The sequence below is a fragment of the Limanda limanda genome, chromosome 11 (assembly GCF_963576545.1).
Source record: "Limanda limanda chromosome 11, fLimLim1.1, whole genome shotgun sequence".
Taxonomy (NCBI): Eukaryota; Metazoa; Chordata; class Actinopteri; order Pleuronectiformes; family Pleuronectidae; genus Limanda; species Limanda limanda.
This window is the reverse complement of record NC_083646.1, coordinates 1,339,554-1,352,565: the sequence shown is the minus strand read 5'-3', so window position 1 is coordinate 1,352,565 and position 13,012 is coordinate 1,339,554. Positions and strand designations below refer to the sequence as shown.

Genomic DNA, 13,012 nt, shown 5'->3' with positions numbered 1-13,012 from the left:
AAAACGATGAAGTGGCCCAATATGACATCAGTGATGATGATTATTTGTGGAGAAAAGCACAGATTCAGAGCTGGTGAGTCAGTGCTTCCTGCTTCAGTGACAGATGAACAACAGCTGGTGGCTCTAAGCAGTTCTCCCACACTGCTCACCTCCCGACTGTCACTAAACGAAAAGCTTTCACCTCAATCATCACACAACCTTCATCTCCCCATTAAACTGTCTCCATTCCAAACACAGATTCTTTGTTCTGGGTTAGAAGTTATTTCTAAAAACCAGCTGCAATCGAACAGAACACGTTTCTCTGATTTATGTCTTTATGATCTCAGAGAATTAACTCATTCAGATTTTCTTGTAAGATTAACTTCACCTCGCTCGGGTGGTCGTCTTTCTGTTTGAATGGAGAACATGAATGAAGCTTCTTCTGGTTGCTATGGTAACATCATGCGGGTATTACTAGCAGCATCAGCACCGTCAAGCACAGTACTCCACAGTACTCCACAGTAGTACACCGTACTCCAATAGTTCAGATGCACCAAATGAATGTTGTCTCTACTTCCTGTGATTTGTCCAAAAGTTCAAACTCCAACAAAGTGTTTTCACTGCAAACCAACAGAACCAGGTTCAGTTTGATCCAGACTCCTCTCCTGCTCTGAGGAACCGTTCACACCTGATGTTCAGGTTCACACTGATCTGAAGAGTCTGAAGCTCTGAACCAGGTGTGAACGAGTCCTGAGTCCACGTGAACCAGGTGTGAACGAGTCCTGAGTCCACGTGAACCAGGTGTGAACAAGTCCTGAGTCCACGTGGTCCACATCTGTTCAGTGACGCAATGAATTTCATCCAGATGTTCATAAGGAGGAAGATGTTGATGGAGACAGAGAACAGAAGTTCTCCATTTCATTTAGTTAGGGAGATTATTAAGAACAAGTCACATTCATATACATGAGGAATTATTACCACATGACATGTATCTGTGCACATGAGTTAAATCCTTTGTGTAAGTTCTCTGAGCTGTGACATGACAGGCGCCTCATTAGATCTTAATTAATCCTCCTCTTCCTCTGCATGAAGCTGCGACCGTCACCACGGAGACGTTTAATTAACAGTTCGACCGCGGAGCTTCGTTCTTTTCTTCGACGCTGCAGCTCCACGCTGCACAGAGAACCTGCAGCCTTCATCAGACCGGCTCTGCTCCACGGCTTCACATCAGAGACTCTTCACATCCACGTCGTGCTGCTCTGACTCCAGAACTACATTCATCATCTCATGTGTTGTTCCTCATTTCTCTTTGTAGACACTGATGTGTTATTTTAATTGGTTTAGTCCTAAGAGGTCAAATTCTCATTAATTTTCTCCATTGACGTTTTAAATAAATCCTTCCACAGTGGAAATAAGACGCTGTATTTGATCAGGGTATTTTTTATTTGTTCTTTACTTCCTTAGCAAAAACGTACAGAAAAGCAGATCCATGAATTATTCTCTGAGAAATCAGTGAAAATGTGAAAATGCTCCCTATGTCAGCAAGAGATTGAAAATTAGAAAACATGCCACAATACGAGTTCTTTCAATCGAGTTCTGTGAAAATTAGTTTCATAGTTTTTGTTTGATCCTTATGATAAATCCTCGGATGTAACAATGAGTCTCGGTTGGAAATAATTCAACATAAACGGCGCCTGATTTAAAACCTTGGACTGATCCTAACTTCTCACGCTGCTTCAGTCACAGGTTCGAGATCCACGTCCAGTCGGGACCTGGTTCTGATCCACCGCTGCTGCTTCTAATCAGCACAACCTCTTCAGAGCTTCTTCAGTATAAAGTCACAAACCCACAACAGGTTTGTTTGTCCAGGAGGAAGTTGGAGACTTTGCTGTCGTCTTCTCTTCACTGACTTTGAAGCTTATTATCCATTTTCGTCTCAATTCTCCAGGTTTGTTCTGTGTGATAAGCAGCTTACAATTTAATTGGACTTGGAATTGGGAAACGTTCACCTGAGGGTTTTACTGAACTTACAAACTGGTTCGACTCCAAGTGCTGCAGCGTCTCCACACTCATAATTATTTAAACACTTCCACATAATAACCACACTCTTCAAATCAACTGTGTGTGTGAGACAGATTGTTACATAATGAAATGTCCATGCAGGTCTCTGAGGAGCAGAGAGAATCAGACTCAATCGATCTCATCAACAACCAATCACAGGACTGAGCTGAGAAACATGTCACGTGTTCAGTTCATGTGGGAAACCGTGAACAACACGTGTTCACACCTCGAGATTCAAGACATTTGTTTTTTACTCTTCATCTCTCAGCCTCCTCTTCTCCTTCTCCTCAGAATCTGCCCTTGTTCCTTTTCTTGCTTTTATCTATTAGTCATTTGTCCTTCACCGTAAGTGTCTCGGTTGACGTCAGTCTTCAGAGTCTGTTCCTCATCCTTACACACAGAGACACCATCAGGATGTGGAGCTGCAGCGTCACACACAACAACACAATGAAGGACACTTCACATTTGTGACGTTCAAACTGTTCATGCTTTTTTAGGAGGTAAGAAAAGGAGCAGTGATTTTACAGCGGTGATCTGAAGACAAGCTTCTCTGGTCTCTATGATGCAGTTCTGCTCAGGTTCTCCTCTGAGCGTCTGTCCCGGACCTTCTCTGGTTCCTTTAGGTCTTGGTCGGGTTCTGTCTCTGGAAGGGCTCGAGGAGCTTGTGAGCACGGAGCCGGAACTTCTGATCCCTCACGCTGTAAATAATGACATTCCAGCAGCTGTTGGAGGCCAGAATCCAGAAGGCGAAAAAGGAGAAGTTGCACCATTTGTTCCCCAAAACGTTTCCCACTACGAAGACGGCGATGGGGGTGAACGAGGCTGTGAACGCCACCGTTAGAGTCCCGATGGTCTTCGCTGCCTTGATGTCAGAGAAGGTGGGATTGGTTTTCCTCTGGCCCTCGGCCCCAGCCAGGTGTTTCCTGCGCTTTGAGTGCTGCCGGATGCTGGACAGAGACACGATGTTGATCACCACGGTGCTGCTGAGGAGGGTGAAGTCAAACGCTGGGAACAGCAGCAGGATGTTCCAGGCCTGGCTGGGGAACTCGCCCACCACCCCCAGCGCGTAGTTGCACATGCGGCTGCAGGAGTTGTACTCCAGAGCGATCTCGCTGCTGAAGAGCATCGGAGACACGGCCAGGAAGAAGCTGCCCGCCCAGGAGAGCACGATGAGGGTGGTGGTTCTCCTACGAGTGATCACAGAGTCCTTGTGCAGCGGCATCAGCACCGCGATGCTCCGCTCCACCGTCAGCAGGAAGATGGTCGTTATGGAGACCAAGGTGCACCCGGCGAAGATGGGCCCGATCACGTTGCACGGGTGGAAACTCACTACCTGCGAGTTGTATGAGGTCCACTCGGGTGCAGAGTCCGTCACCATGAGGTAGACCTCGGCGTAGACGGACAGCGGCACCACGAAGATCCCCACCGCCAGGTCCGCCACAGCCAGGGACGCCTTCAGGTAACCCTGTGGCGTGTGGAAGTGCTTGGTCCCCACCACCACCGCCAGAGTCAGCAAGTTTCCAAACAAGATGGCGAAGACCAGCAGCACCATGAAGAGCACCATGAGGACTTTGTTGGTCAGCGTGCAGCAGCACACACTGCAGAGCGCCGGCTCCAACATGACCAGAGACTCTGCTGCTGCAACGCTCACTGCATGACCTGCAACACACACACAAGAGGGTTCCATCATCCATCATCATCCATCATCCATCATCCATCATCCATCATCCATCATCCATCATCCATCATCCATCATCCAGCATCCATCATCCATCACAAACACAAGAGGGTTCCATCATCCATCATCATCCATCATCCATCATCCATCATCCATCATCCATCATCCATCATCCATCATCCATCATCCATCATCCATCATCCAGCATCCATCATCCATCACAAACACAAGAGGGTTCCATCATCCATCATCATCCATCATCCATCATCCATCATCCATCATCCATCATCCATCATCCAGCATCCATCATCCATCATCCATCATCCATCATCCATCATCCATCATCCAGCATCCATCATCCATCACAAACACAAGAGGGTTCCATCATCCATCATCTCTCTATCCATCATCCATCATCCATCATCCATCATCCCTCTATCCATCATCCATCATCCATCATCCATCATCCATCATCTCTCTATCCATCATCCATCATCCATCATCCCTCTATCCATCATCCATCATCCATCATCCATCATCCATCACAAACACAGCAGGTGTGAGGCACAGAGCACCAGATCCCAAACCACAGACTTATCAACTCTATTCAGAGGGATGGAGGATGGATGGATGGATGGATGGATGGATGGATGGATGGATGGATGGATGGATGGATGGATGGATGGATGGATGGATGGATGGATGGATGGATGGATGGATTGATGGATGGATGGACAGACACTCCTCCCTCATGAAAGTGACAGGAGATGGATGATGGATGATGGATGATGGATAGATTGATGATGGATGATGGATGATGGATGATGGATGATGGATGATGGATGATGGATGATGGATGATGGATGATGGATGATGGATGATGGATGATGGACGATGGATGATGGAGGATGTATGATGGATGATGCAGGATGTATGATGGAGGATGTATGATGGATGATGGATGATGGATGATGGCTGATGGATGATGGATGATGGATGATGGCTGATGGATGATGGATGATGGCTGATGGCTGATGTATGATGGATGATGGATGATGGATGATGGATGATGGATGATGTATGATGTTTGATGGCTGATGGGTGATGGATGATGGATGATAGATGATGTATCATGGATGATGGATGATGGATGATGGATGATGGATGATGGAAGATGGATGATGGATGATGGATGATGGATGATGGATGATGGATGGACAGACACTCCTCCCTCCAGGAGTGACAGAAGACGGATGATGGATGAAGGGATGGATGGATGGTTGGATGGATGGATGGATGGAGGGATGATGGATGGATGGATGGAGGGATGATGGGTGGATGGACAGACACTCCTCCCTCCTGACAGAAGACGGATGATGTCACAATCGAACAACAGCTGTAATAGTAAACAAACTCTTTATCCTTTAATCTGCAGCTTCTGTTCTTCTTCACTTGTTTCAGAGATCAAAGTCAAACCCACAGAGACAGAGACAGGAGCCTGGTTTCCATGGAGACGGACAGTGCCCTGCTGTCTGTATCTGGATGTCTTCCTGTCCCCGGGTCAGGTCTGCTTGTGTGTCCCTCACTGACGCAGAATCCACTTCCACACAATAATAATAATAATAATAATAATAATAATAATAATAATAATAATAATAATAATAATAATAATAATAATAATAATAATAATAATAATAATAATAATAATAAGACTGAATCCACTGAACTGCCCCGCGCGCACGGAGCAGCTCCAGAGTCCGTGCGTCTTCAAGCTTCATGTCCACTCACCTTCCACAGGAGGACACCCGCTGGAGGGAGATGTTCCTCAGGTCCAGGAGGAGGAGGAGAAGCGTCCGGACCCAGAGGACGCAGCAGGTCCTGGACCCGGGAGGACGCAGCAGGTTCCGGACCCGGAGGAGGACACCAGCTGCTCCTGGAGGGAGAGGTTCCTCAGACCCAGGAGAGGAGAAGCGTCCGGACCCGGAGGACGCAGCAGGTTCCGGACCCGGAGGACGCAGTAGGTCCTGGACCCGGGAGGACGCAGCAGGTTCCGGATCCGGGAGGACGCAGTAGGTCCTGGACGCGCAGGAGGATCCGTGGAGCCGCGCGCTCCGCAGGGACGCGTCTCCTCCGCTGGCTCATTGGCTGAGGACGACGATGATGACACAGGAGCCCCCCCCCACCACCACCACCACACACACACACACACACACACACACGCACACACACACACATACTCCGCCTAAAGCCCGTGCTGGGATGTAACTAAGTACATTTCCTCCGTTACTTCATGTTCATGTACTTTATTGATGCTGATTATTTTTTCAGGCTTTTCCCTTTTGCTCCACTTGTGTGTTTCCGGTGGAACTCCTTGTTTGGCTTGAACTCCTCTGTGAAATAAACTTCACCACGTTCATCAGGAAACATCTGTCAGGTGAAGGGTGGAGCTTCAGAGGCCGGACGTGACGTGCTCTTGTCTACAGCACATTCAGCCTCTTTTCACCAAAAACTCTCTGGACATCTAATTCTTCCACTTTTTCCTCCTGACATATTTGTATTTGTGGTTTTCTGTCGGTTGTTAGACACGTCATCAACCCCTTCAGCTACGAAGAAGTCTGATTGGTCGTCAGCGTTTTAATTCATGTTCCTGCTGAGTCAGCTCAGTTTGAATCTCCTCCGCTGCTCCATTTATTATTCAGTGAAAAACTAACAGAATAAATTCAGGAGTAAAAATTTGTGAAATCTGTGTTGCGTCACTGTCTCTTCTTCTTCTTCTGTTTACGCTGCTTTGTGTTTCCTGTTGTTCAGGAAGCTTCATAAACCTGCGAGTGGAGTAAACACGTGTTGTAGCGTCACTCATCTGCAGGGTTTCAACCCGGCAGCAGTGGACACAAGGAAACATAATCCTGTGATTCCTCTCTCACGCTCTGTGTGTGTGTGTGTGTGTGTGTGTGTGTGTGTGTGTGTGTGTGTGTGTGTGTGTGTGTGTGTGTGTAATCTTTAATCCAGAGGTCACTGCAGGGGTCATCTCTCCAGCGCTTCAGATCCCAGTGTGAGGAGTTTGCCTCTGGACCTTGAATCTGCCGGGTCGCTTCACCAAACATCCTCAGCTCCATCAGTCAAAGGTTTTTACGGATGTGTCGTATGTTGAGAATAAGAATTTCATTTTTAACAGAATGAATTTACAATCAGCAGCTTCAGTTGAAACACTGTCTCCTTCTGAGAATCTGGCAGATTAACATTCACAAGCGCAGTCTGGAGATGAGGGTTGAATACAGATGTGGCTCCTCCCTCACAGTGGGATCTTCTTCTTCTCTGGTTTAGTTCAGATCGTCTCTTTCACCCTCAGTCGTTCTTTGGTTCTGATCTGACGTACAAGTCGTAATATTTCGATAAGGAAAGTCCTGCGTCTTGGTTTCATTTGGTCGACTTTGTCTGTTTGTCTGCCAGAAGAGTTAAAAGTGACTTTTTATCCGGTTTGAAGTCACATTTGTATGAAACACTTTTTACATCTTGGTGGTTTTCAACCCAGATGAAGGATTTTAGTCGTCGGACGTTCGGAAGTTTTCAGAGAAACAAGCTGAGCAAACGTTTAAACTAAGGTGTGAGCTTCTCTTTACTCTTAATATCCTTCTCCAACCCGAACATGGGCTGTGTCCAGAATTAAACGTTCTCATTGGTTTTGTGAAAAATATGTTTCCATCAGCGTCTTGTATTTCAGCTTTGGGTCTTTAAGTGCTAAATTGAAAATGTGCGTTAAAACAAAACTTGTAGAAATGTCAATGTTACATCGAACGTAAATTGTCCATGATAGAATATTCTGAACACCAGGTTTCACTTGATGAGCTGTTGTCGAAGCTGGTCCTGCTGAATGACCTTTGACCTTTGGTGCTGGAAGCGGTTTCTGTCTGAAGTCTGCATCCAGTGATCATTTACATCCTGTAACATGTCTGGTGTTTATGAAATGAAGAAGATTAACGAACTTGATTAATGTTGACTTCACAAAATAATCTATAGGCGACAGAAACCTGAAGGAGGAAACTTACAGAAAGGATCAGAGTGAGAATACAGAGGAGTCACAGCTGCTCATTGTGGGAACTGTTGGTTTCTGTGTCTCAACCTCAGTTTGTAAAGAGCCTTGAGATAATGTAGGTTATGATTTGACGCTGTACAAATAAAACATATCTAGATCAAATCTATGTTCTGGAAAAGGCCTGAGAGCGATGAGTCTGCAGAGGAACGAGCTGCGTCTCTGCGCGTCGTCGGCAAACAACTCGAAATAACTGAGGAGAGGAAGCTCGGGGGGGAGTTATACAGTACACAGAGAGATGGAGATCATTACTGTGGGGTTGGTGGGGGGGGTGGAGGGGGGTGGGGGAGCAGGGGGAGGATGACACAGCAGCCAGCGAGGCAGAGGCGTCCAATCCAGCCGGCACGCCACCAACGAGTGTTGGCTTAATTCGCTCTGACTGTGACGTGCTCGCTTGACTACAGGGAAAGACAAGCACTGCCCCCCCCCCCCCCTACTCCTCCTCACAACTTCCTCACCCCCCCACCCCCCCCCCCACCCCCTGCTGGGCGGATGGAGTTGGACTGGGGGCTGATGCCGTGGATTGCAGGCGACAGATGGGAGCTGAGCTTCTCGGCCCGGCTGCGGCTCCGGGTCACGTTTGAGTTTGCGGTGATGTCATCACAGTTTGGTATTGCGTGTCCGAGCGAGTGGAGGGAGGGGGCGGAGGGGAGGGGGGAGGAGGGAGGAGGTTTGTGGGAGGGGCTTCCTCAGCTGCAGCTTTAAGAACAAGACGAGACGCAGAGTCGACAGCTGCAGTTTGAATTTATATAACGAGGGTTCGGACGGAGAAATGTTCTTTTCCCTGTGGACACGAGGATCACGAGCTGAAACAAACATGAAAAGAAAAGATGTTCACGTGGAAACACTCAAAGCAGCATCAGAATCCTGAAGTGACCATTGGGCTCTGATGGTCAGTGTGGGGGGGGGGTTATTTAGAGAATCCAAACAATGCTAAACATTTGAGTGACTATGTTGATCGACATTTTAAATATTTGTTTGCAATGAACCTGTTAAGTCAACATTGTTATTTTCAGAACTGCCTCGTACCGCTAGATACTGATGCAACATAGATCATTAGAAAGCTAAGATTCTTCCGATTCGACTGATGTAAACCATTTCAAGATTCGATCACCACAGCCGGTACAATTAACGTCTCAGTCAAGACACTAACACAAAAAAAAACAATCACAAAGTGGACGTCACTCACCTCAGAAGCTTCATATTAATCCACAGATCGAAAACATTCCAACCAAAACAGTCTTGGTACAAAGGTCCAGACGATCCAATCCAGGAACATAATCAGTCCAAAACACACTATTACATCAAAGAATAGCCACAGTCAGCTGTTGCGTAATCTCAGCGCAGCCAGCATCAAGATGTAAACAACATGAAAGATGTTTATTTGTATACATTTTAAACCATATGACCGGTTTTGCCTCCTTTATATAAAAGTATGATTTTGAGTGTAAAAGTCGCCTTTTTAGCCTAGTTAGTTACCATAGTTCCAAATGGCCTTTGTGGAAAACGCCTAGACATACCCTTAGGAAAAAATCTGTGAAATATAAATTTTCTGTGGTATTGTTATCAAATATGAACCACGGCTAGTCAAGGCTTCATGCTCGGGTCCCAGTGTGTTTTCCAGCTCATCAGTCTCAGCTGGAGTCATCTGCAGGCATCTGTTTAACAACAAAATATTCAGGCGGAAATAAAAACCTTCTACTTCACTGTGTTCCATCTACTATTACTCAATGTCAGTAGCACTTAGACTGATTCTGACTGTTGGGGGGGAAAGTTCAGAATGTTACCTTTCAAAAGAGACCAAGCTCATGCATGTTCTCCAAATGGTTCAAGAACAGCTTTCAGTTTACTTCCGGTTCTCCTCAGACAGGCGTTTGAGGCGAATCTCACCCGCTGCTTAACAGGCTACGGAAAGTGATAACACTCATTGTTGCATCTGCACTTTTAATCGAGTCCCTCACAAAAATCTAATGTTATCAAATGATTTAATTCCCCACTAAGTTTGTTGCTTCAGCGTGAAGTGAGGCCCGAGCCTCCTTGGTGGAGCCAACGCACGATTCAAGTGTCCACAGATTCTATGTTGTGTATTTTGTGAGGTTTTGGTGAGAAGGGTCTGCAGCAGCTTCACCAGCAGGGGTCACCAGGGGGTCCGCAGACCTTTGGCCGTGCAGTGTCAGAGTCTGAAGCTGGATCTGAACAATGGAAAAAAGTTAAAAGGATTTTTAAAAGCTTCATAAAATCAGTCATGTGAAGAAGAATTGATGAAATTATCATCATCAATCAATCAATTTTTTTTGTGCCCATATTTTTATTTTATTTTATTTATAGTTTTTATTAAACTTTTCTTAGGCATGGTACATGGCAAATTAAACATGTTTCTTTATACAGGAACAAGTAGTATATGGTTGAGAATTGACTCTAATAACAGACTTCGCACATAATAAAAATAGGCAGCTATTACAAAACAAAATGATATCCACTCATACCTTCATTGCATACCTGCACTTTTCTGCCCATATTCACACATCACAGTTAAGGCTCCATTACGCTTCTCCGAATCTGTTACGGACGGACGGACGAACGGACGGACACTTTTTCATTTATACCTCTACGTGCTGAAAACAATTCACCGCCAGAACAGTAGGTGGCGCAACGGAAGACAAGCTTGGAGAAGCCTACCTCACGAGTAATCCGAAGAAGTCCACGCTGTTTATTTACTTACTCCCCACTTCCCTCACACACAGTGTAGCTACGATGGCAACTAAATAAAATAAAGTGACACCCAGCAGGTCAAAATGCTGATGTCATCGTTTCTTAGCGCAGCGGTTCCCAGGTCTTGTTTCCGAACTGTGTTGCTGATTCCACAGCTTGAAGCTGCTTGAGGCTACACGGAGCTAGCTAGCTCCCCCCAGCTTCCACACACAGTCAGCAGGACTCCCGACACTAACTACTATCCAGTGTTTGCTTCTAACCTGACGGTATTATAGAAACAGTGTCATGATAGAAGTGGAATTAAAGTCGTGACGGCAGGTTTTTGCACTGTTACCAACGCAGTTAGCATGGTGGCTAGCCCGCTAGCCGAGCCTGCTAGCGACGTTATGAAAGCTCGTTCTAACCGTATGTGACCGTGCACACATGTCGTCAGCGCTCTAACGAGCCACCGTCAGCCGGACAACTCCGCTGGCTTAACACACACGTCACATTAATCGTAGAATCGTAGTTGTGTTTGTTTGTGTCACAGGGAAAGATGCAGGAAGTTTGAGGTCCGGAAATGACGTCGTACGGAAATTATGTCGTTAGCGGACCAATCACAGCCAAGGGCTGTCCGTAGGCTATACGAAATAAACACGGACAGTTAGAAAAATCAAAGGTGCACGAAAAGGTCTCTGAGGCGCTCGGAGAGGGCGTTCCACGGCGGATAGGGCGGTCCTATCTGTCCGTGTCCATCAAAAACGGAGAAGTATAAAGGAACCTTTACACTGCAGAAATCTCTGCCTCACGCATTTCATCACCTGTTCATCAGCTTCACACACTTTGACTTTGGTGCCATTTGAAAACATGATACATTAAAAATTAACCAACTTTGAATAAAAAGGCGGCTGTTACTCTGCAGGTTCTGAGGACTGAGTCCAGATCTTTACTTCAGGTTCTGAGGACTGAGTCCAGGTCTTCAGGTTCTGAGGACTGAGTCCAGGTCTTTACTTCAGGTTCTGAGCACTGAATCCAGGTCTTTACTTCAGGTTCTGAGGACTGAGAGCAGGTCTTCAGGTTCTGAGGACTGAGTCCAGGTCTTCAGGTTCTGAGCACTGAATCCAGGTCTTTACTTCAGGTTCTGAGGACTGAGTCCAGGTCTTCAGGTTCTGAGCACTGAATCCAGGTCTTTACTTCAGGTTCTGAGGACTGAGTCCAGATCTTCAGGTTCTGAGGACTGAGTCCAGGTCTTTACTTCAGGTTCTGAGGACTGAGTCCAGGTCTTCAGGTTCTGAGCACTGAATCCAGGTCTTTACTTCAGGTTCTGAGCACAGAATCCAGGTCTTTACTTCAGGTTCTGAGGACTGAGTGCAGGTCTTCAGGTTCTGAGGACTGAATCCAGGTCTTTACTTCAGGTTCTGAGGACTGAGTCCAGGTCTTCAGGTTCTGAGCACTGAATCCAGGTCTTTACTTCAGGTTCTGAGGACTGAGTCCAGGTCTTCAGGTTCTGAGCACTGAATCCAGGTCTTTACTTCAGGTTCTGAGGACTGAGTCCAGATCTTCAGGTTCTGAGGACTGAGTCCAGGTCTTTACTTCAGGTTCTGAGGACTGAGTCCAGGTCTTCAGGTTCTGAGCACTGAATCCAGGTCTTTACTTCAGGTTCTGAGCACTGAATCCAGGTCTTTACTTCAGGTTCTGAGGACTGAGTGCAGGTCTTCAGGTTCTGAGGACTGAATCCAGGTCTTTACTTCAGGTTCTGAGGACTGAGTCCAGGTCTTCAGGTTCTGAGCACTGAATCCAGGTCTTTACTTCAGGTTCTGAGGACTGAGTCCAGGTCTTCCGGTTCTGAGCACTGAATCCAGGTCTTTACTTCAGGTTCTGAGGACTGAGTCCAGATCTTCAGGTTCTGAGGACTGAGTCCAGGTCTTTACTTCAGGTTCTGAGGACTGAGTGCAGGTCTTCAGGTTCTGAGGACTGAATCCAGGTCTTTACTTCAGGTTCTGAGGACTAAGTCCAGGTCTTCAGGTTCTGAGCACTGAATCCAGGTCTTTACTTCAGGTTCTGAGGACTGAGTCCAGGTCTTCAGGTTCTGAGCACTGAATCCAGGTCTTTACTTCAGGTTCTGAGGACTGAGTCCAGATCTTCAGGTTCTGAGGACTGAGTCCAGGTCTTCAGGTTCTGAGGACTGAATCCAGGTCTTTACTTCAGGTTCTGAGGACTGAGTCCAGGTCTTCAGGTTCTGAGGACTGAGTCCAGATCTTCAGGTTCTGAGGACTGAGTCCAGATCTTTACCTCAGGTTCTGAGGACTGAATCCAGATCTTTACTTCAGGTTCTGAGGACTGAGTCCAGGTCTTCAGGTTCTGAGGACTGAGTCCAGATCTTCAGGTTCTGAGGACTGAGTCCAGATCTTTACCTCAGGTTCTGAGGACTGACTCCAGGTCTTTACTTCAGGTTCTGTCCAGCAGCAGCTCAGTTACTCAGGTCCCAGTTTCAGAAGCTGCAACCAGCATCA

At 46.7% G+C, this 13,012-nt stretch overlaps 1 protein-coding gene across 1 annotated transcript; it reads right to left on the bottom strand.

The window, feature by feature from the left end:
* Nucleotides 1-2,659: 2,659 nt before the first annotated feature.
* Nucleotides 2,660-3,661, bottom strand: LOC133013806 (lysophosphatidic acid receptor 3). The gene has a single exon (XM_061080855.1). It carries the CDS (start codon nt 3,659-3,661, stop codon nt 2,660-2,662), a length of 1,002 nt encoding a protein of 333 aa, XP_060936838.1.
* Nucleotides 3,662-13,012: the final 9,351 nt, after the last annotated feature.